At 38.1% G+C, this 24,824-nt stretch overlaps 1 protein-coding gene across 5 annotated transcripts in view; it reads right to left on the reverse strand.

Annotated features, from left to right (window-relative positions):
- The window catches only part of LOC122563131 (cleavage and polyadenylation specificity factor subunit 6-like), a 92,584-nt gene extending 69,571 nt beyond the window's left edge, over nt 1-23,013 (reverse strand). For 4 of the 5 annotated variants that reach the window (XR_006315494.1, XR_006315492.1, XR_006315493.1 and 1 more), the window contains exons 1-6: nt 22,874-23,013; nt 18,596-18,823; nt 15,824-15,927; nt 8,502-8,647; nt 5,410-5,511; nt 3,059-3,623 (exon numbers count right to left, since the gene is read on the reverse strand). Coding sequence is in view for 1 of the 5 variants with exons in the window: in XM_043716581.1 (XP_043572516.1) it covers nt 3,059-3,623; nt 5,410-5,511; nt 8,502-8,647; nt 15,824-15,927; nt 18,596-18,823; nt 22,874-22,957 (1,229 nt within the window). In the remaining 4 variants the exon portion in view is untranslated. The remainder of the gene's footprint in view (nt 1-3,058; nt 3,624-5,409; nt 5,512-8,501; nt 8,648-15,823; nt 15,928-18,595; nt 18,824-22,873) is intronic. The other variant, XR_006315495.1, reaches the window with a different exon arrangement.
- Between the last annotated feature and the right edge of the window lie 1,811 nt (nt 23,014-24,824).

The raw sequence follows: 24,824 nt of genomic DNA on the forward strand, positions 1-24,824 counted from the left end.
GAGAAGGAGCAACATGTATTGTGGATAAAAGGAAGCCTGTGAAGTACTATATTTGGATTTTTAGAAAGCATCTGGTAAGGTTCCTCAGAAAAGGTTATTGTACAAAGTAGAAGCTCATGGTATAAGTTAACTTATAACTTATTAGCATAATTAGAAAATTGAGTATGCATAAATGAGTCTTTTACAGACGAGCAAGATGTGACAAGTAGGGCCCAACAAGGATCTGTGCTGGGTCCAAGATTTGAACAATTAACAACAATGACTTAGATGAGGGGATGAGAAGGTGGCTAAATTTACAAATGACGCCAATATTAAAAGGAAGCTGAGAAAGCAAGGATATAGACTGATATAGATAAGTTAAATAAACATAGAACAGTATAGCACAGTACAGGCTCTTTGGCCTCCATGTTGTGCCAACCTTTTATCCTACTCTAAGATCGAATTAACCTACATACCCTACATTTTACTATCATCCATATGTCTAGCCAAGAGTCGCTTAAATGTCTCTAACGTATCTGACTCTACCACCACTGCTGACAGTGCATTCCAAGCACCCACCACTCTCTGTGGAAAGAACCTACCTCTGGCATCGCCCCTAAACTTTCCTCCAATCACCTTAAAATCATGCCCCCTCCTGATAGCCAAATGAGTTGGCAAAAACTTGGCAGGTGCAATATGCAGTGGGAAAATGGGAAATTGCTCATTTTGGCAGGGAAAATGCAAAAGCAGAATATTACATAAATGTTACCTCAGCGTCTTGTGGACTGTGACACACCTCAACAATCTTTCACAATCCACATCTGGATCTGGCCAGACTGCAAATCTTAGATTTGATCCATTGCTTCTGAAATCACTTAGCCCTATCTATCTCTTTCGACTTCCCCTGTTTGGAATACAAGTTCTGTATTGCATCTGCACTAGTTTGCAACTTCATTATTTAGGATGCCTGGTGCTCCTCCTGGCATGTGCTCTTGATGCTTTGTTAAACCGGGCTTGGTTCCCTGGCTTGATGGCAATGGTAGTTTATTGGTTATGCCAGGCGATAAGGTTGCAGAACATGGCAAAAGTAGAAACTTTTTTTTAATATTCATTCATGGTTGTGAGCGATTGCACATCTTTAATTACCCTTGTGAAAGTGATCATGAGCTGCCATTTTTAACCACTGTCCTTCATGTGGTGTAGGCATACTGTTAGTGCTGTTAAAGATGAGTTCCAGTAATTTTATCCAGTGACAGTGAAGGAACATACAAAATAGGAGAAATAGGCCATTTTGGCCTTTAAACCTGCTTTGCCATTAATAACGTCATGGCTAATCTGAATTCCACTTTCTCATCCAATCCTAATGAGCTGAGATTCCCATGCCTAATAAGAATCTTTCCAGCTCCATTTTAGAAATATTCAAACACCCCAACTCTAATGCCTTCAGAAGCACAGAGTTCCAAACTCACAATAGCCTCAGAGAAAATGCTTCCCATCTCTCAGTTCCACAATATCTGCCCACTGCTTGTAAGGCAGAAGTCAGGTGTGTAATGCAAAACTTTCCATTGGCTGAATAAGTGCAGCTCCAACATTTCAGAAGCTCAACAGCATCCAGCATAAAGCAGCTCACTTGATTGAAGCTGATCTATCATCATTTCAATCCACCAGTGACAGACCATTAGTGGCTATGTGTACCATCTATAAGGTGCAATGTTCATCTTTGTTTTCAAGTTCTTACATGGTCTTGATCCATACTCTCCTTCAGTCCCACAACTCTCTTGAGATATCACAAAAACAAATTATGTGTTCTTGTGTATCCCTGATTTTAATTGCTCCACCACAGGTAGCCATGCCTTCAGCTGCCTCGGCCCCAAATACCTAAAATATCCTTCCTTCACTATTCCCTCAATTTCTTCCTTGAAGAAACTTTTCAAAACTGACATCTGACCAAGCTTTTGCATCAGACCCACTATTTCTTTATGCTTGGTGTCATACTTTGTTTAAAATATCCCTGTGAAGTGGTTAGGTAAGAACATTTCATTACTTTAAATGCACAATATTATTAACTTTGACAAATCATTGGCAGTTTTAGCTGAAGACTGGTGTACAAACTCTGGACACTGCACATTTGGGATGATGTCAAGACTAAATAGAGTACATAAGTCATTTATCAGACGATAACATGGATATGAAGAGATTGGAGAAGTTGGGAATATTTTCATTAGAGCAAGGACAACCAAAGAAGAATCCAACAATGATAAAAAAGTTTGTGAAGCATGTAATACAAGTCAAAAGTCTTTGTTCAGGGGGTATGCATCTAGAGATACCCAGAAGAATGGTGAAAAGAGATACCATAGCATTTTTCAATATATGGTTACTGGAAGAGGATTCGTTTGTGGTGTTATGGGGTCAAAAATAGGGTGTGAGTGCAGGACTAACTTGTAGGGCTATTTCATAAAGCTGAAGCAGCATGATAGCCTCTTTGTGTGCTGCAAAATTCTATGATTCTCCATCGTCCCTATATGTTACAAAGTGTTTCTAGAAGCAACTGCAGGAACATATTACAAACAGTATGAGGAAGTAGTGTTCAACTGAACCTATTCTCAAGCTTTGCTTCAAATGTAGATAATTTCCCAATGTTTATCAGCTACATTTGTGATTATATTCAGCAAATACAAGCACACAAACAAAATTTCAATAAAACAGACCAAACTTCAATATTTTGAAGAGAAAGCTTAGTGTTCCTTCTTGTCCTGTAGACTGATCATAATTTGGTATTGCACCACCTTCCAAAGCTCCGGCCCTCTCTATTACAATGTTGTTTCGACTATATTGCAGGTTACTACGGATGCAGCCATTGACTGGCCATTCCATGTTAAAACAAGTAATTTCAGCACTGTACAATTTATAAAAACCTAAATTTGTGCGAACATTTTTCAATAATTGACAGGACAGTAAATTGTTCTTCAGATGCATAGGAATGATGACTGAAAGCAACAATGTTTTCAAGCTTTAGTCAATCTGAAAAAAAAAAACCGGATTAAGAATAAATTTAACAAATTAGCATTCAAGTTCTCACCTTCCTGATAACTTGTAATCCTTATGATACGTATTATACACAGGTGGAGTCTTATTATTGTCCAAGGTGGAAAGACCCATTATTGTTGGTGCTATGAATGTCGCAGGATTAACACAAGAAGTTTGAGATATCTGACTTAGTCCATGTCCACTAAGAACCGGAATTGGAACGTTCACAGGTGATACTGGCGACGAAGGTAAGCTTTGTAAGAAAAATCTTGGAAATGTACTGAGAAGTGGAGCTGGGATGTTTGTAAGTGGTATTCCCAACGAAGTTAAGTATTTGAAGAAAATCTGGGGAAATGCACCAACAACTGGAGATGGAATATTCGCAGCTGATATGCTCACAGGTGGTACAGCCAAAGAAGTCAAATTTTGTAACAACATATTGTTTGAAAATGGTGTAGAGCCATGATGGAGTTTAGTTTCAACAACTGAAGTGATTTGTCTAATTGGTGGATGTGGCAACGGTGGAAAGGTATTGTCCGGGACTACTGGATCCTTCGTCAACGAACGAAGATTTATAAACGTTGAAAACTTCTGCTGGATCTGCCATGGAATTGGGTCTTTGCAAAAGAAATAAAACAAAATGTCTTTTGGTATCTAATTGGAAACATGACCAAATATAACCTTCATTACATCAGATACAAAGTACTTGCACACTTATGCAAAAGGACTAAAATATTCCAAAAATTTCATGTAAATGTGGCTTGAAACCAAACATTCAACCTTGTATATGAACTTCGAAGTCGCAGGGTCGACATTCAACTAAATAACTGTGATATCATTGTCATAACTTAACAAGATTTACATTCATTCAAGATTACCTGACAACGTAGCAAATGTGAAATCACTTAATGATTTGATAAAGAAATGAATTCAGTTACATTTTCATAAAAAGATCACAGGCTAGATCTACTAGCAGCACTTGGGATATCAATGCAGTGTAAGTCAATTATCTTTACCTTCCTTTCACCCAATTGTGATTAGACATTAACAGCACAATGATATTCCTTCTCAGAGATTGACGGGCTGAAAATAAATTATGAATAGTGTACAGCAATTTCATCTATAGTGGTAACTTTTTCACAAAAGCTATTTTTATGATCTCAGCATTCACACAATTCATGGAGAACAACACCTGCATTTAACCAATTCTTAAATTTAACGCTTTTTTATAAAAGAAAGAGTTTCAAAGTAATCATAAATTTAATGTAAATAGAATATTTTGCATAGATCCAATTGTTTACTAATACTTCTGAAGGAAACTTTATTTTGGTGAAAGTTGGCCATTTAAGAGTCAGATGTATCACAAACATCACCAATGTTCTGCTTATACAATGTTTGTGCAATGCCCTTAGAATAAGTATTAGAAATTGCCAAGTCTATGAAAGCCATTGCTAAATGTATTCGATCAGAATACCACATCGATGTTAGGCATTTATTAACAATTTGGCAATGTTTTTTAGAAGAAATGTATAAAATAAACTGTAATATAAAAGTTTGATTATTGGGTCATTGATTCAATATCTTATTACTGATTCCATGCCACTTTATGCTCTAGATTACTACTGTTGATCTTCCAAAAAAAATCACAAAGCTAAAACATTCGAAAATTATTTGCTACTGCTTGATTTCACCACTTATTGGGTATTCAGCCAATAAAACATAAGAATTGCAATTTTTCACTTTCTGGGAACAGTGAAGTGTTGACGGTCAGATTTGGGCACAGAAAACATTATTCCCAGAATTCAAGAACACAACAGATGACGATGGAATTGAGTTTCATGTGGGTTGCTATCTGGACAGCAACTTTATTCAGGTAGTAATTACACAAAAGCAAAAAAAGGTTCTTGTGATGCGATGGTAACACCCCTGCCTCTGGATCAGAAATTCCAAGTCCAACCTCCTGCAGAGGTGTAATTCACATGTCTGATCAAGGTGATTAAAAATACCTACAAAACTGAAATAAACCAAGAATAATTTCTGCTCCAAACTTAGTTTATTGATCTTAGCCAAAGCAAAAAGTACTTCAGTACAATTAATTAGTGTCAGCATCCAATCAACAAAGGATATAAATGAATCAATGCAACTGCACTGAATCAATTTCCTGCAGCATGTGTGTGCATGGCTGCAGAGAGCAGGATTCTGTTTGGCTGTGACACCCCCCAGGACTAAAAATAGTCTTTGAACATTTTTAGAACCAAATATCAGCAATCAACCAATGCTTCCAGGAGAGTGACTAGTGAGTTGAAACATGAAAATGTAGGGTGGGAATGTACACACAAGCAGACCAGACACATAAAACAAAGGTATGAGAATACAGATAATAAACAAATATATACAGCATACCTGGATATCCTTCTTCCACAGGATCAAATACAAATTGGTTGTCATTTCCATTGCAACCAAAAATATCGCAGTGTGCTGAATGCAACTTTGATTTTTCCATTGCTGTAAGATGAAGAACATTGTACAGATGGAACAGACAGCCTGAACGGTAAGAAATACAACCAGCAATCTACAACTAACCCATTTCCTTGCTCTTTCTCTGCATAGTTGTATCTTCCGTTGCTTCAAGCAATGCCATTATTTCTACATCCATGTCAAAAAGAATTGTGTTTCATCAATAGTTCTCAATTCTGAGCATATCTATCAAATTTCCTCATTGTTTTCTAGCAAAGGCAGTTTCAGTTCCTGTTGTCCTTCTTATCGAAAACCTCTCATTCCTGGAATCACCTCAATCAAATGCTGCACATTCCCCAAGGTTGGTCCTCTTTCCTGATGCAATACAACTTAAACTGAACACAGAATCCTAAATATATCAGCTGGCTTTGGGTCATTTGTAACATTCTTGCCTCTAGTTCAGAAGGTTATGGGATAAGACCGTGCTCCAGTGAAACAGCACATAATATCGGCTGACAATTCAATGTAGCACCCAACTGCAGTACTGCACTGTCGTAGCAGGATCCTTGTATGAGATGTTAAACTGAAGTCCATTTGAAATCTCAGATGGATATTAAAAAAACTCCATGGCACTATTCAAAACAAAAACAGCAAAGCAGCATTCCATGGCTATTCATTATTACTCAACAAAATTTGCAAAAAACAAATTGCCTAGAGATGATCTTATTCCTGCTTATAAGCTTAAACAAATTGATGGAGTAGAAGCAGGACGACAAGTTGAAACAGTGAGAAACAATTACAGATATTTTAAAAAATAAAGGTTTGAGATTGAGGGAATTTTGAAGGAGTGGGCATGTGTGTCAAATTTATGAGAAATTCACTCCCTTTGCCAAATTTCTGCAGTTAATGACCAATAACGTGTAGATAATTTATCGTTTCCATTCTGCCATAGACAACCTTTAGCATATGGTGCTGCAATATCATTAACGATTCAACACTAAGGTCTTAATTGCACCATTCTCTTCCAGTGAGTTTACATTTCTCAATCCTGCCTAAACCAGAGAGGTCGCTATGACTATAATATCACACCACTCCATATTTATTAGTACTCCATATTTATTAATATTCTCAACTCTCCAATTCTGTTTCTGATGTTTAGTGAAACCTACTAAGCAATGATGATATTTTTGCAATATGAACATTCATTCTTTTTGCAAGTTTTATACCTCTATCTCTTTGTCCAATTCTATCCTCCTCTAGCTCCTTTCTGTTTCTTATCTGTACTATTTTCTCTATTTAACAAAGTCTTTTGATTCAATGGATTAATCAATTCCGCTGTTTTACAAACATCCCCATTCTGAGGAAGGGGCACCAGACCCGAAATGTTAACTCTGATTATTCTACACAGATGCTGCCAGAACTGCTGAGCTTTTCCTGAAACTTCTGTTTTTATCCCACATTTGAGTCCACTCCTTTTGAAACATTTAAACATCCAATCTTGGTCTTTCTATTGTTGCACTATTTAACCATACCAGTAGATGGCATGGGAAGTGAGCCACAGATTACCTGGAGGTCTCTTACTGCCAACAATCTTTACAGTTGAATATAACCTGAACCAATCTAAGAGTGGGTCCTGGAATTGTCCTGTCCATATTACTTTAAATATTCACTCTCTCCACTGTTAGAAAACATTAGCCCCCCAGCATGCACACCTACAATATGCACTAGAACATAGAACATTACAGCGCAGCACAGACCCTTCGGCCCTCGATGTTGCACTATCCTGTGGAACCAACTGTAGCAGCTTGCTCTCTGCTTCCCAAACTGCAAAATCCATAATTTAGACAAGGCAACAATGACATATGCAAGCTCCCCTTCCAATGTATATCATCGTGACTCTGACTTCAGTGATTCTGTAAAGTGACTTATCACCAATGTATCATGGACAAACAGGGATAAGCAATAAACAGGGATAAACTGATTTTGCCAATATCCTATAAACACCCTCAATCACAAAACCTTAAGACTTTTATTTCTGTGCAGAATGAAGCATTTGGGACTGCATTGTGACTAAGTCAAAATACTCAGAGTCAGCATCCTTCCTTCCACTTGTAATCTCGCAGGTCAGACTAGATTGGGTTAGGATATCTGGTTGACATGGATGAGTAGGACCAAAATATCTGTTTCATGCTGTACATCTCTCTGACTCTATTTAAATACTCATCCATCACCCCCTTGAATGTCTCAATTAAATTGCTTCAACCACAGTTCCAGGAAGTGTATTCCATACCCTAAGTACCCACTTTGTGGAAAACGATTTGCCCCATGTTGCATTTCTTCTTTGTAAAAAGAACTCTGCCCTCTGGTTCGCGGTCTACTTATAGGCAGGAGTAGTTTCTCCCAGTCCACTCTGTCCAGATACTTCATATTAATAACACCATAACAGTATCAAACTACAATCTAATCAAATTCTCTTCCGGATTTCAAAATAATAAACTCTGTTGCAGCAATGAGCAGGTTACTAACTAAACTGATCACTCAGAACTTCCTACAGTCATTTCTAATTTATATTGGACTCAATTTAGAATGAGATAAATGTTAATTCTAATAAAATATGTCTGCAAACTTAAAAACTTGTAACTACAAATTCTAGATCACATTAGACTGCAGTCTTATCACTGTGCTAAGAGAAACTATCTGAAGTAGCTTCAGGAAAACTACCATAAATGAAAAAGTGGAAGAATAAGTCTAATATTATTCTACAATTAAAAGTTCTATAGCCTACTTCATCAGTCAGACTCCTGAAACTATTATAATAAAAGCTAAGTATTCTACATGCTGGACATTTGAAATAAAAACAAAGTGCTGGAGAAACACAGCAGGTACGGCAGCATCTATGGAGAGAGAAACAGAGTTAACTTTTTAAATCCAGTATGACTCTTCTTTGAAGCTTAAGAATTTCTCCAGCACTTCCAATTTTTATCCCTGAAAATATCGAATGACCAGAATTTCAAATGCTTAACCTTCAGAAAACTCACCATTTATGAACTGGGTTTCAAAATACTGGTAATTTGCTTTCGTAAAATGCCGGACATCCAGGTTCCTTCCATGAACTTCTTTTTTTGGAAGAATCTTTAACAATCTTTGTATATCACTTTTCAAAGACAATGTCACACTAGCAAACCTATAAAACATAGTTAATTTTTAAAGTCCAAAATAAGAAATTCAATAACAATAGTGCACTACCTGTGCCTTTTAAGAGCATGAGACAGAAATATTTGTATGCACATAGCTAACTTGCAACACTCCTCTGCTGCTCATTTTCTATGTTACAGATGCTATATAAATGCAAGTTAGTGTTGATGCAGTCATGAGCTGAATGACAGAATGCAGTGTAATTATAATGTCAGTATTAATAGCAACTATCTTTTCTCATATGCAATTTTAGATGAAATTTGGATATATAGTTAAAGAGTTGTCAAGAAAAACAGCAATCTCACTGTGTACATCAACTCTTAATTGCATTGAATGCTGTGATGTTTCTATAGTACTTGTGTGGCAGAAATGAACAAGATGTGCCATTGAAAGTTAAGCCCAGTCATTTCAAGTCAATGTCCCTTTCTAAATGAGATTATTCTATTTAGCACTGAAAAGTACCAAATACAAACATGGAATCCAATTCTTTAGGTTTTCATAGTAAGTGGGAGAATTTTCAATTGTCTAATTTAAAATCAAAATATTAGTTTCAAACTTTTCCTTTGCCTCTTTCAATCTGAATCCAGTTTTTATTTCCTTCTATTTCTTTTTCTGTGCTTTGATATAAAATTCAGCCCTACAATTTACATTATCCTTCTCAGTCATTTCATATTTTGTAATCCTTTAGTCTAGTTAAAGAGGTACAGTTCAGTACCACATTCACTCATCTCCTAAGTGCCCAGCTGCCCTTGCAACTCACATTTTCAATCAGTCGATGCACATAGCTTTTTAAGAACTAAATGTGCATGGACAAGTCTAAATAACAACAAATGCAGGTTTATCTACTGCCACAGAAAGTAATAGCACATTAAAATCTAAACATTGTCCAGATTCTTTAGATTTAGACCAGATTTTGCAGTGCAACGTATTTGCTTTAGCTACCTGTGCATTTGACTGATGATATGATAGTTGGTCTTATTGAATTTGGCAAATTTACTTTGAGAATACTGCTCTAATTAATTCCTATTTATCCTTTCTTTAAAAAAACTTTAATTCCCATTATAGTCTCAGCAGAGTCTAACCCAGAAGCAGGGGTGACAATGGTCAAATCGAAAAGATCTGAAATTTCTTTGTAACAAGGATCATGTAATTCTACCAATTACAATCTGTAGTAAAATGGAAATACTTTAAAGCCGTTTCAGAGAGATGGAATTATTGGACTCAAGTTTCTTAGATTTCCCTTTGATGACCTGCTTTTGCCTTAAAACTCTACGTCAGCAGCTGGTCCACAGAACATAGCATAAATATTGCAGATCAATTGGCTATGATTTTTATATCCACTGAAAGTAGTATTTGGTAAAATTGTTCCAGTAATTCAACTTAATGGATATTAGTAAGTATTACTTCACAGTCTAAAGATACAGGGTAGGCCATTTTGAGATTTCTTTACCCAGAGACAGAGAACCAATGGAATTCTCTGAAACAGAAAGCGGTTGAAGCCAAAACATAATGTTTTCAAGGAGACATATATCGTTCTTAAGGCTAAAGAGATTAAAGGGTATGGGGCAAAAGCAGGACTCGGGAATTGAGTTGATTATTCATGATAATATTGATTAGTGGACCAGGCTTGGGAGGCCAAAAGACCTACTCTTGTTTCTATTTTCTGTTTCTATGTTTCACAAGAGACTGCTAAATGTGCAATATATTGTTTATTTGCGCACTATTTCCCCAGGGAAATGTCACTGAATTCAAGAGGGAACAAAATAGTTTTGGTGGCAAAATGCAGGGAGAGGATAGTAAAAGGGAATTCATACTACTATTTTTGAACTCTTGGACATCCAAAGAACCAGTAACGGTCTTTGCCACTTCTAAAATTTATAATTTTTGATCATATTGCTGCTCTGGCTAATACTGCCACCTTTCTAGATTGGATTGTTCTACAATACAAACTCAAACTGGCTGCTCTGTTAAAAAAAGATCTCAAAATAACATACCTATTTTTCAGAAAGAAAAACAGGTATTGCATTTTGCAAGAAGTATCAATAATATAGTTACATTTTGGAAAAATGTAATCGATGGGTAGAACCACTTGGCTGTATTAGAATTAAACTGGACAATGAATTTGAGAACAATATTACTGCATAGAATTACACCCTGTTAAAGCAAAAAATCTCTAACTTTACAAATCACAGATCTCCAAAATTCATCAAGTCTCTATTTTTAAGAGATAATGTTCCTCCTCTACTTAGCCTGCTGACTTTATAAACTATGTTATAGCAGCTCAGATCAGACTTGGAATTCACCTCAAATTTACTGCATTCCTAAGTTTAAACGATCTATGATGCTGAGGACATTAGACCCACAAAAGTGCATAGTAAATCTTCCATAATAAGAGTTTATTTCTTTAAAGCAAACAGAACTGACCTCATCAAAATGAACTATAAGATACACAATAAAAAATGCGATTAAAGGTGCACAATTTATTTCTTAATTTTATCTTTTGGAATTTGAGTTCAGGTGAAAGTGGCTGTTAAAAAAAGCCCTTCCGGAACATAACTAAATTCAGCATTTTTGACAGAGCAGGTGACTATGAATCCCTGTGGTATCACTGGGAAAATGTTTATACTGTCAGGTTTACAACGAGTAGAGTAAAAATGTAAAATCATTAACTTTGGTTTCAGTTCAGAAGCATTTAGGATTAACCAAGTTTTAGTTAATTTCAGAAGATGTCAGTATTAAGTTTAGAATAAAGTTTATTTTTTTCTCCTAGAAGGTGAATTCAGGTCAGGTTCTGGGAACAAGTCACCTCAGCATAATGGTTTAGCTTTGAGAAAGTTTAAGGCCGGGAGAGCTTGGTTGAAATATAGGGATTATTAGAACTAAGAAAGTTTAGATCCTCGGGTTTGTGAAGTGTTCATATTGGCAGATTTGGACAGGATTCAATGAACTGTCTTCACTGCCTTGTTAAGGAACTGTCAATCATTTAAATGAAACCTAACAGTTGAAATAGTATCATCTCCCTAGACTGGAGTCTCGATAATGGAAAGTGCTGGGAAACAGATTAAAACTTTGCTATGTGGTTCAATATAATTTTAGCTGTTGGATATATTTAGATAGCTTTTTTAAAAAAATTCTTTTGTGCAACAAACTTTTGAATTAATTGGCACAACCTATCTATACTCGTTCACACTTCACTAGTCTTCTTCAATCATCATCATTTCATCACTGAAATCTACAATCGTAACTCTAGATTTTCTTCTTTCCCCATTTAGTTTTCTAGCTTCTCATTCAAAGCTGAACCATTCCCTCCAAATATGCCCTGGAATAGAAAGATGCACCATGAACTAACAATCTTCTTAAGACATCCTCCCTATGCCTCTCTCATCCTCATCCCCAACAAGTGCAAAACATAGGATAATACAACAAAGTCCAAGCTGAAAAATGTTTGAATGGTTTCCAACTGCTTCAGTTAGTTCTATCCAACAATCCCTTGCTTACATACACACAAAAGGAATTTTCGTGATTCTGTATTTTGCAAACACCACAATATATCCAAACATACATGTTCCTCACCCACCTTCTGAACTGATCTCTGTTAAGACCACACAAAGAACAGATAGAGAGCTATTCTTATAATGAAGGATAACAAAAAAAAATTCCAATGGGCAATACATGCTGTGAAGAAGTGATATCAAAAATACTATCATTGCTTACTCACCTACATATATGAGAGTGAATTTCATAACTTTAATATTGTATGCTCAAATCTGACCTCAGCTCCCGCTAAATCCAGAATTTGTTTGTTTTATTCATTTGTGGACGTGGTGTCACTGGGTGGCCAGCATTTATTGCTGGTCCCTAGTTGTCCTTGGAGACTTTCTGGTGACTGGTATAACTGAATGGCTTGCTAGGCCATTTCAGAGGGCAACTGAGAGCCAACCACACTGCTGTGCATATGGAGTCACATGTAACCCAGGCCAGGTGAGGATGGCAGATTTCCTTCCCTGAAGGATATTAGTGAACCAAGACGGGTTTTTACGACAATCAACAATGGTTTCATGGCAATCAGTAAAATATTAATTCCATTTTTTTTAAAATTGAACTCAAAGTCCATTATCTGCCATGGCAAAATTCAAACCCAGGTCCCCAGAACATTAGCTGAGCTTCTGAATTAATAATCTACTAATAATATTACTCGGCCTTCACTTTACCCTACTGTCTTTAGAACTATTGTCTTTTGGTAAAAGTTTACTTACAGGACTGCAGGGGTCAATTCATAAAATGGAGGTTTTTTAGGGTGGAGGACAGACATTTAAATCAGTAAAGAGGAGTACAGTAGCATTGTCTACTAGCAAGGGCAGAAACAGATGCAGCAGCTCAGAGAGTGGCAATGCCAAGTCTAAAATGCAGCATTCCAAATTTTTCTTAAAATCTACTTACCTTGATTAAAGTTGCAGTGTACCTTTAAATGAGTAGCATTCACAGAAATAACATATTATGCTAATCCTAGTAATAACCTGCTTTTTCTTTTTTGAAACAGGCTTGGGCATCCATGCTTAACAGGTACCACACATGAGTAGGACTACGTTAAACCACAATTATTAAAGCATACATAAATAACTTAACCTGCCCAGCAGACCAAAGCAGGATCAACTGCAGAATCCAAGAAGACAGATACTTGACTCTACATTACTGTTGTGTCGTCCATCGGCTATTCCATCCTGTTATATAGCCAATAACACACGTGCAAGTCAATGCAAAAACACTGCAGCTACTAGAAATCAGAAATATATAAACAGGATAAACTGGAAACACTCTACAGGTGAGCCAGCATCTGTAAAAAGATAAACTGATGTAACAATTTAGATTTACGACCTTATGTCAGCACTGAGAAAATTTTCATCAAACTGAAACGTCAGTTTTGTGGAATGTTTTTAACTACTGAACTAGATATGTCTCATCACTGCACACAGGTTAAGAGAAAAAAAAGTACAAAATGCGAAGAGGGATGAAAAATGCTCAAAAAATTAATATGTCTTTCAAATGCTCTCCAGTTCCTCTGAATGTTGTAAATTGCTTCATGAACAGATCAATTATTTTGAACTCATCACTATTGAAACATATTATCTTGTAAGATAATTAATTTAGATTTAATCTGGATTATTTATACCAACTCTACAATAAAGACTCTAGCCATAATTAGTTCAGGGGTTAAAAGAACTTAGGCAGGACAAGAGAAATATGTTTCCAGACCGACATTTATTTTGATGAAATTACAACTCACAAAACTGCTTCCTAATCCCCAGTATAGAAAACTAAGGGATTTTGCGTTCTTTCCTGAACATATTTTCAAACTAGGAATTAGCAAGGCTAATGGAACATTACTTTTTATTGCAAGAGGATTTGAGTCCAGGGAGTAGTGAAGTCTTGTTTCAATTGTATAGGAGGTTGATTAGACATCACCTGGAATACTGAGTGCAGTTTTGTTTCCTTATCTCAGTAAAGATATTATTGCCATAAAAGGGAGTGCAACAAAGATTCACCAAACTTGACATCAGATGGTGGGACTGTCCTATGAAAAGTTTGAGCAAAATGGGCTTGTATTCTCTAAAGTTTTGAAGAATTAGAGATGATCTTATTGAAACTTACAACATATTTTAAAGGATTGATAGAGTATACGCATGCAAGACATTTCTCATAGTTGGGGAGTCTCAAACCAAGGTTCCCATTTAAGATGAAGAGAATTTTATTGTTGTGAATCTTTGGAATTCTCTCCCACAGAGGGCCATGGAAGTTCAGTCTTGAGTGTGTTTAAAACAGAGACTGGTAAAACTTTGATTACTAGAGGCAAATAGGGTTATGGGGATGAAGTGGATAAAAGGCATTGAAGTGATCATATTGAATGGTGGTGGACAGCCTGACTGGCCTAGTCCCGTTCCTACATTCCTAAATAAAATGTTATGGATGCAATATAGTGGCATACAGTGGTGAGGATGCCATCCAACACATTTCACATATAAATTGAGCAAGGCTCCACAAGTCATATGGGTAAAAACAATGACTGCAGATGCTGGAAACCAGATTCTGCATTAGAGGTGCTGAAAAAACACAGCAGTTCAGGCAGCATCCGAGGAGCAGTATGTGCAAAGTAGAACACCTTTTCAAAAATGCAGATATATGTTGAGAATGAAAACACAGCAAATGCTGAGATTTTGCAACAAAAAAAGTGAATGCTGGAAACAGTTTATAGAAAGAACTCAAATTAAATCTTTCAGATATTGGATACTTCCAACAGAACTGGGAAATAAAAACATGAATAAATATTAAATAAAAACAGAAATAAGTAGTGCAAAGAATTGGTGGAAAGTCTTGCTCAAGGAAGAAAGATTATTTGATAACTCATTAAACAATAGAAAGAAACATGAAATAAGTTAATACAAATAGAGAAGCAGAACGTGAATATGTAAAATAGCAAATTACTGAAAACATTTAACACTTCAACTATCATTGTCAAGTTAAAATTTCAACTATAGATTTCCCAATGAAATGTACGATTGTTAGGTATCTGATACGTAAGTATGGAACTGTTCCTCAAACTTAAATTGAGCTTCCAACAGAATAGTATAAAATTTCAAAAACAAACATTATAGAGTTGAATGGAGAACTGAAGGATCTAATCAATTATTTTACTTTTGCCCAGTCCAAAAGGAATGCTTCTGTGTTACAAATTCTAATCAGTTTAATATCTTCCAGTTCTGGCAAAGGATCTGAAATATTAACCATTTCCTTATCTCCACAGATGCTGACTCCTGTATTGTTTGTAATTTTTTTAATTTTATATCCAGCAGCTACAGGCTTTTGCTTTTGCTTTTAAGTGTTTAGTTACTGCAGATTCATCCATTCTGTGTTTCCATTGCCTTTAGCCCGATCTTCAATTGTCTGGTGAAAAGATCAACTCAGAATCGAATTGCTGATTCTAATTATATGTTATTCCATCAGCTCCTAATCACCTCTCATCCCTTTCTTTGATTATAAAAACTTTCATTTCTTCAGATCTGATGAAACTCTGTATACCTAAAACATTAAATTGCCTGATCACACCACAACAACTGAAAGGCTTGCTATCATTTCACTGTTATCTGCTTTGGCACGATTTTCCACTTACCCCTTGGACTGACCACCTTTTGCAACTTCGTAAAATTTCATATCATCAACACTAGATATTCCAGCAGAATGAATGGCAGCTAATAAGTCATCACTGGTAGTCCACTGAAAGAAATTAATAGACAGCAATTAGAAATAGAATATAGCAGCTTTTTCATTGTTATGCAGACTTGCTCCCTATTCTGTAATGTATGTGCCCAACTGTTAACTTGTTTAAATATACCTACTTTAAATGTTAAAGATTAGACCCAGCAATAATTCTTGTTTCAGTGTTATTGAAAGCTATATACATTCTAGCTCTTAAAACAATTGAACAGACTAAAGCAAGCACAACAGAAAGTCAAACCTGCATACAAAGAATGAAATGCACAGTTGCCTATTGCGCCATGCTTGCCATTCTTCCAAGAGCACATCAAGCTCTCATTAGCTTTTGCCCTACAATCAGCAATTTCATTCTCCTCTCACTGCACAGAATGTGCGCTTGGGTTCAACAATTATCATTCCCAGTCTTAATTATTCCATCTATTATTGCCATCTTAAACAATACCAAAGAATTAATCATCCTTTGCATTTTCTTCACCATTTGCAAACAAGACTTGTCATTAATGACTTTATTGCAACATAGCTTTGACTGAAATTTGGCTAAGATACCTAACTCCTTTCTGAAGCCATCTCACCTGGCTATGCTTTCTACAAATTCTCTTGCAAAACTATTAGAATGAAATTACAGCCCTCACCTTTCAGCTTTCTCTCTTACACCTCTGGTATTTAATTCGCTTGAAGCATCTCAATGTCCATCACTCATTTCTCTTAAAATTTCCTCAATGATTTTATCACAACTCCTGTTGCCTTCTCTTCTGAAATAGCTCTCATTAGCATTCTCCCACCATTCCCTTGCCTCTGCTCCTTAGCAAAAAAAAACTCCTTTCCCAAAACACTTAAAATCATACTTTCAAACTCCCAACTGCAGATTGTTTGCCCATCAACTCCCACAATACTTCTTTGCATTGATCCAAACAAGCAACTTTTGCTTCAGATATTTGACATCCTCCCCATCCTGGTCCCTGCCATTCTAGTCATTTTCATTCCCTAAAGATAATTGAAAGCGGCAGGACAGATGGAGTGAGCAGTTAATAAGGCATAGTGTTTATAGCTTTATTAATAGAGACTAAGTAGAGAAGCAAGGAGACAATATTGAACTTGTTAGACACTAGCTGGAGTATTGTGTACAGTTGTGGAAGCCACATTATAGAAAGGCTGTGAATGCACTGGAGAGAGTGCAGAAGCACTTTACAAGAATAGATCCAGGAATGAGAAACTTTGATTATGAGGGTAAATTGAAGCAGTTGGGACTGTTTTCCTCATAGAGAATGTAGCTAAGTGGACATTTGAAACAGGTTACAAAATTGTGAGTTACTCGATGGATAGTGAGAAGCTGTTGCAGCTCATAAAATAGAATAAGAATGAAAGGGCATTTATTTAATGTTATGCGCGATCATAGCAAATGTGATGTGAGAAAGAAAACTCACACAGGAAGTTGTAAGAGTATGGAATGCACTGTGATGGAGGTATGTGGTGAAGGCTGGGTCAATTGAGGAATTCAAGAGGGTATTTGATGAACGTTTCGATAGAAATAATGTGCAAGGGGATGGGGAAAAGGCAATGGATAGGCACTAAGTAATGATGCTTGTTTGAAGGAACGAGTGAATGGCCTCCTTCGGAGCCATAACAATTGTGAGATATTGAAGTGACCCTTAATGTGTCAATTTTTATCCACTAATTTTTCCATTTGATCTTTCATGTTTTACTTCTCTTAAAATCTGCCTTTGCAATATATTACATCCAACAAAGACAACACAACCTTTATTTTATAACAAAGAGACCTTGGAGTGCAGATTCATAACTCCTTGAAAGTGGAGTTGCACGTAGATAGGATAGTGAAGGCAGCGTTTGGTATGCTTTCCTTTATTGGTCAGAGTATTGAGTACAGGCGTGGGGAAGTCATGTTGCGGCTGTACAGGACATTGGTTAGGCCACTGTTAGAATATTGTGCGCAATTTTGGTTTCCTTCCTATCAGAAAGATGTTGTGAAACTTGAAAGGGTTCAGAAAAGATTTACAAGGATGTTGCCAGGGTTGGAGGATTTGAGCTACAAGGAGAGGCTGAACAGGCTGGGGCTATTTTCCCTGGAGCATCAGAGGCTGAGGGGTGACCTTTTAGAGGTTTATAAAATCATGAGGGGCATGGATAGGATAAATAAACAAAGTCTTTTCCCTGGAGTCGGGAGTCCAGAACTAGAGGGCATAGGTTTAGGGTGAGAGGGGAAACATACAAAGGAGACCTACAGGGCAACTTTTTCACACAGAGGGTACGTGTATGGAATGAGCTGCAAGAGGAAGTGGTGGAGGCTGATACAACTGGAACATTTAAGAGGCATTTGGATGGGTATATGAATAGGAAGGGTTTGGAGAGATATGGGCCGGGTGCTAGATTGGGTTCGGATATCTGGTCGGCATGGACAGGTTGAATTGAAGGGTCTGTTTCCACGCTGTACATCTCTATGACTCTATAACTAGAGATCTCAATACATAGTAATACTGTGGCAGACAATGAATACAAGACATTTTAGTTATTCACAACTCACTTTCTTACAACAGAATAGTTGGTCAGTTGAGTGCCTGAAATACATATAATTTTCCTGTCATCAGTTAATCTGACATTATGTACCACCACTGCTGTGTAGTCATATCATAGGACAAAAGGTCATGCTCACCCATGTCAGATTTCCAATCAACATAAGTTTTTTATGAAGTGGTGCATCAATATATTCCGGATCACAACTTTTAGAAGGGTCAGCTTTAATTGGGATGAGTATATTATTTGATGTGCACTCCAAATTGTCCTTTTTAGGTTCTACTTCATTTTTTAAAGGTACTCCTATTATATCACCAATCAAATCATCATATAAGTCCATCTGGACGCGATTTTCATTTTCCAGCTGCTGAGAAAGAAAAAAGAAGGACTTGTCATTAAATATCTCAATGAACAGGATAGCACGATATGTCTATATTGAGAATGTTCTGTAATAAAAGGACTTCTATTGCTTTACCAGTGCTGCTTTTTATTAGACTACTAGTCCTTAATAATGTTTCAAATCATTTGTAACATTGACAATGTGGAACAAACAACAAGCATTTAAATATTATGCTTAAATTGTACCAAGTATCTTTCCAACATACATCTGTATATCTCAAAATCATTATTGGGTGTCCGAGAATATGCCTGAAAAGGATCAATAATTTAAGACAAAATTCTTTTTTCAAAGTTAATCATGGTTCTGTAAGTACAAACAAATCAAAATATATGATACCTAGTGTACCAGTAATTTAATATTGAAAATGCAGGCCTCTTTGGGACGGCATCACATCATAAGAAATGTTAAATATCTGTTGCTGCATTTGACAATTCTACTTTCATGAGAAAATTAACTGATTCATTGTACACAATGATAGTTGTAAAAGAAACAATTTTTTTAAAGTCTCATTTAAAATTAAACAATGCACATGAGGAAAAATTAGGATGCTCTGCGCACATTTGCACTCCAAATTCACTTTGCAGTTAAATAAAACAAAGGACTGCAGAGATTGGAGGTCTGAAACAAAAATAGAAATTGCTGGTGAAACTCAACAAGACTCAAAACATTAATTGTTTTATTCCCACAAATGCTGCCAGATCTACTGAGTTTTGCCAGCAAATTCTGTTTTTGTTTCAGTTTGTCCAATGTGAATTTTTAATGTTGATTAACAAAGGTCATCTACATGATCAGAGATACTAACAAAAGAACAGTTGAATTGAGCAAATTTTGAAGAGTTTCCAGAATGGCTAGATTCAGGTTATTGTTTTAGAATGTCTGTCTTTAAAAAAAACTCAAGTTATTAGATTCTTCTATTATGACGACATCTGTGGCATTTGTTTCAAAATATTTTGGTCAAGCAAGTTAAATGTACATTCCACAAATCATTGGGCCAAATGGCCTGTTTCCACACTGTAGGTATCCTATGGTCTAAATATACAAAAGGTAAAATTGTCACATTCCTACCAGGCCAGAGGGCTACTCTCTCATTAGAGACAACCAATCATGGTGTGAAGTGGGTCAGCATGTCTTAGGCGAGGAGAGACGTCAAGGAGGAGAGTCATTCAATGTAAACTCAGTGAGTGCAGGAATTGAGCCACATTGTTGTAGTACTCTGCATCACAAACCAGCTGTCGGGTGAGGAGTTTGGGAGATGGAGTTTAATTTATACAAATGTGAGGTGTTGTACTCTGCTAAAGCAAATCAAGGCAGGACTTTTACACTTAATGTTAGGGTCCTGGGGCATGTTGCCAAACAAAGAGACCTTGGGGTGCGGGTTCATAGTTCCTTGAAGGTGGAGTCAGAATCGACAGGGTAGTGAAGGCGGCATTTGGTACACTTGCCTTTATTGGACAATGCAATGATTATTAGAATTGGAATGTCATATTGCAGCTGTACAGGACATTGGTTAGACGACTTTTGGGATATTGCATTCAACTCAGCTCCTCCTGCAATAGGAAAAATGTTGTTAAACTTGAAAGAGTTCAGAAAAGATTTACAAGAATGTTGCCGGGGTTGGAGTGCTTGAGCTACAGGGATAGGTTGAATTGGCTGGGGCTATTTTCCATGGAGCATCAGAGATTAAGTACACGTGTTGGGAGGTGATGTTGCGGCTGAAAAGGACTTTGATTAGGCCACTTTTGGAATATTGTGTGCAATTCTGGTCTCCTTCCTATCGGAAAGATGTTGTGAAACTTGAAAGGGTTCAGAAAAGATTTACAGGAATCTGTAAATCCAGGGTTGGAGGATTTGAGTTTAGGGAAAGGCTAAATAGGCTAGGCTGTTTTCCCTGCAGCATCAGAGGCTGAGGGGTGACCTTTTAGAGGTTTATAAAATCATGAGGGGCATGGATAGGATAAATAGATAAAGTCTTTTCCCTGAGGTGGGGGAGTCCAGAACTAGAGGGCATACGTTTAGGGTGAGAGGGGAAAGATATAAAAGACACCTAAGGAGCAACCTTTTCACGCAGAAGTGGTATATATATGGAATGAGCTGCCAGAAGGTGGTGAAGGCTAGTACAATTGCCACATTTAAAAGGTATCTGGATGTGTATATGAATAGGAAGGATTTGAAGGGATATGGGCCAGGTACTGGCAAATGAGACTAGATTAGGTTGGGATATCTGGTGGGCATGGAGGAGTTGGACCAAAGGGTCTGTTTCCGTGCTGTATATCTTTATGACTATGACAGATGACCTGATAGAGGTTTATAAAATCATGATGGGCGTGGATAAGGTGAATACCCATGGTCTTTTTCCCAGGCCGGAGTCTAAAACTAAGAGGCATAGGTTTAAGGTAAGAGGGGAAAGATTTAAAAGGGACCTAAGGGGCAACATTTTCATGCAGAGGATAGTGCGTGTATGGAATGAGCTGCCAGAGGAAGTGATGGAGGCTGGTACAATTACAACATTTAAAAGGCATCTGGATGGGTACATGAATAGGAAGGGTTTAGAGGGATCTGAGCCAAATGATGACAAATGGGATTAGATTAATTTAGGGTAACTGGTTGACATGGATGAGTTTATCGAAGGGTCTGTCTCCATGCTGTACAACTCTATAATTGAGTTACCTTACAATACATTTGACTTAAATTCACAGTTTCAGCAATATTATGACTGCAGGAGGAGGCAACTCAGCCCAACAAGTCCATACCAGCTCTCTGAGCTCTTTAAGGCCAATTTCCTGTGATTTCCTGCACATTGTCAGTGACACATAATTTAAGTGTTAAATTGCTGTATTTATACATTAAAAATGAAATGAATTAACACACAACTAAACTAAATAATTTCTAAATTTCATCAATTAGAAAGGGTCTGAAACCATGCTTCAGAGTTCACTCCACACTTTTAAAGTTTAATGAATACAACTGTGGATCATCCTCCCAAATACTTTTCATTATATGGGATTTCCTAACTATTAAAGGAATATTTAAATTGTGATATGATTTGGCTTTTGGAAAATGACCACCACCAGCACAGGTTAGTGCAAATTATGTTTAGCGTTAAACCTGCAACAGCCATAATTTAGTTTCACTGTGAACTCATTTGTTTCTGATTCATGTTGCTAAATCATCAAGATGGCAAATGTTGATAAGTGCTCTGTGGTGTAGTGGCTGCAGTGTCTCTTTCTCTGGGCCAGGAGGCCCAGGTTCAAGGTCCCACCTGCTTGGGAGTTGTGCCATAACACCTCTACATGGGGTGATATAGGAAGTATTTGTAGTTGTCAAGTGCTGACATCTGGGTCAGATGGGCCAGGTTCAAGTCCCACGTCAGGACGTGGTAGCCAGAGACGTGTCATAACAAGTCCAGAAATGGTGACCACACAAAAAAAATGCCAGAGGTAACCACATTCTGGGATGACACATCCAAACCCATCAAGTGTACGCTGGAGTTAGTTACTCTTAGCATTTTAACTTTCAATTAAGGCCAACTGATGCAAACATAAATTTAAGCGATGGAGGTGAAGTGCAGTAAATCTCTCCTGCTCCTTCGATGCTGCCTGACCTGCTGCGCTTTTCCAGCAACACATTTTTAAGCTCTGATCTCCAGCATCTGCAATCCTCACTTTCTCCAGGTTATAAGCATCCTTGTTTTTATTTATAAGAGGAAGGCTGAGGGTGAACTCAGTTCTCGAGTCACTATTGTGGAGATGGGGCATGGATTCCTCTCTTTGTAAACAGTTCTTGTCTTCCCCCCCCTGCCCCCGCCCACCCGCGTGCCGTTTCATCTCGGAAATGTACAACACCCGGAGGAATCCCAGTAAACACTGCCATTGCCGCCTGAAGAACCTGTCGCCGCGGCTTGCGAAGCCCCGGTCTCGGCCGGGCCTCGGTAACCGGACTGCCATCCTCCCGGCAGCTCGGCGCCGGGGACCGATCCGATCTCTCCTCAAGGGAAAAACAAACAAACCAGGACGATACCTGCGCGGAACTCTCGCCCTCCGTTTTATTTGTATCCGACAGTTGAGGGAGCGACGGGCCGCTCAGGTTCGAGTGCACCGCCATTTTGAGATGGGCCCTGACGCACAGCACGCACCGAGCGGGCGGCTCTCCCTCTCGGGTCTGGCGGGAGTGGGGAATTGGGGGCGGGGCTGGAGCGCCGGGGGCGGGGCTGGGGCGCAGGGGGCGGGGCTGGAGCGCCGGGGGCGGGGGCGCTAGGGACGGGGCTGACCAATTCCTCTGATGTAGGCAAAAGTGAGGGCTGCAAATGCTGGAAATCAGAGTCGAGACTAGAGTGCTGCTAGAAAGCTAGACATAACCAGTGCTTCACCGGAGGCTCACTCATGACGTTACCTAGTATAGTGACGAAACATCTAAAAATGAACCTTCCAGCATCCGAGGAGCAGGAAAATCAACGTTTCGGGCAAAAAGCTCTGATGTGTTTACATTGTGGGTGGCTGTGGGGCTACCTTGGGTGAGGGTGGGGTGCTCTCTTTGTGGGGGTGTGGATCCTCCTTGTGGGGGTGTGGGTGTTGTCTGTGGGGATGTGGATGATTTCCTTGTGGAGGTGTGGGTGCTGTCTGTGGGGTTGTTGGTGATTTCCTTGTTGGGGTGTGGATCCTTCTTGTGGGGTTGTGGGTGATTTCCTTGTGGAGGTGTGGCCTAGAAGTTGATCCATGTGAAAGACTGATAGTTATCCAAAGAGACAGTCTAGAAAATTGCCTGTGGATGAATACAGGCTGCTATTAAAATCATAAGCCAGCTTCAGAAGTTGGTCAAGCCTCTTTGTTTCTCTCAGGAGGAAAGGTACACAAACAGTCATGCTGAGTACTGTTCATTATCCTGCTGATGATAAGTAGTTCTTGGCAATACCATAGATCTTGCAAAGCTCTTTTAGGAGCTTACACTCAAAAGCTCCATCCCTGATCACTATGAACGACACTGACAAACCAATCACACACCAACATTCTGGTTATAGTTAAGGTCTGTTGGATATGGGTGGAAATGGCATGTGTGAACTTGGTAAAGACATCCATACTTCCAAGGATCTGGATGTAAGTTTGCTCACAGAACTGGAAGGTTCATTTTTAGATGTTTCGTCACTATACTAGGTAATGTCATGAGTGAGCCTCCGGTGAAGCACTGGTTATGTCTAGCTTTCTATTTGTGCATTTAGGTTTCCTTGGGTTGGTAATCTCATTTCCTGTTCTTTTTCTCAGGGAGTGGTAGATGGAATCCAAACCAATATGTTTTATGATAGAGGTTTGGTTGGAATGCCATGCTTCCACGCATTCTCGTGCATGTCTCTGTTTGGTTTGTCCTAGGATGGATGTGTTGTCCCAGTCAAAGTGGTGTGTCCTTCCTCATCTATATGTAAGGATACTAATGAGAGTGGGTCATGTCTTTTTGTGGCTAGTTGATGTACACGTATCCTGGTGGCTAGTTTAGTGTCTGTTTGTCCAATGTCTTTTGACATTGCTGCTGTTTTAATGTGTTGGTGGGCGACCATGATGCCAAGAGGTCCAAATAGTCTGGCAGTCATTTCCGAGATGTCTTTGATGTAGGGGAGAGTGGCTAGGGGTTCTGGGCACGAAGAGCAGAAGAAAACCACCGATACAGCATATTCAAAAAGAACGTGTACCCAATGAATACAGTTCCTCGATTTCTCAGCTACAAACCCAAATAAGCAGGCAAAACATGCCCAGAAACGCTAGCCACTCTACTCTACATCAAAGACATCTCGGAAATGACTGCCGGACTTCTCAGACCTCTTGGCATCATGGTAGTCCACAAACCCACCAGCAACTAATTAACTTAAAAGACCCTGTACAGACAACAAGCAAAACAAACGTCATTTACAAAATACCTTGCAAAAACTGTAACAAACACTACACTGGACAAACAGGCAGAAAACTAGCCACCAGGATACATG

The sequence above is a fragment of the Chiloscyllium plagiosum genome, chromosome 26 (genome assembly GCF_004010195.1).
Source record: "Chiloscyllium plagiosum isolate BGI_BamShark_2017 chromosome 26, ASM401019v2, whole genome shotgun sequence".
In the NCBI taxonomy this organism is placed as follows: Eukaryota; Metazoa; Chordata; class Chondrichthyes; order Orectolobiformes; family Hemiscylliidae; genus Chiloscyllium; species Chiloscyllium plagiosum.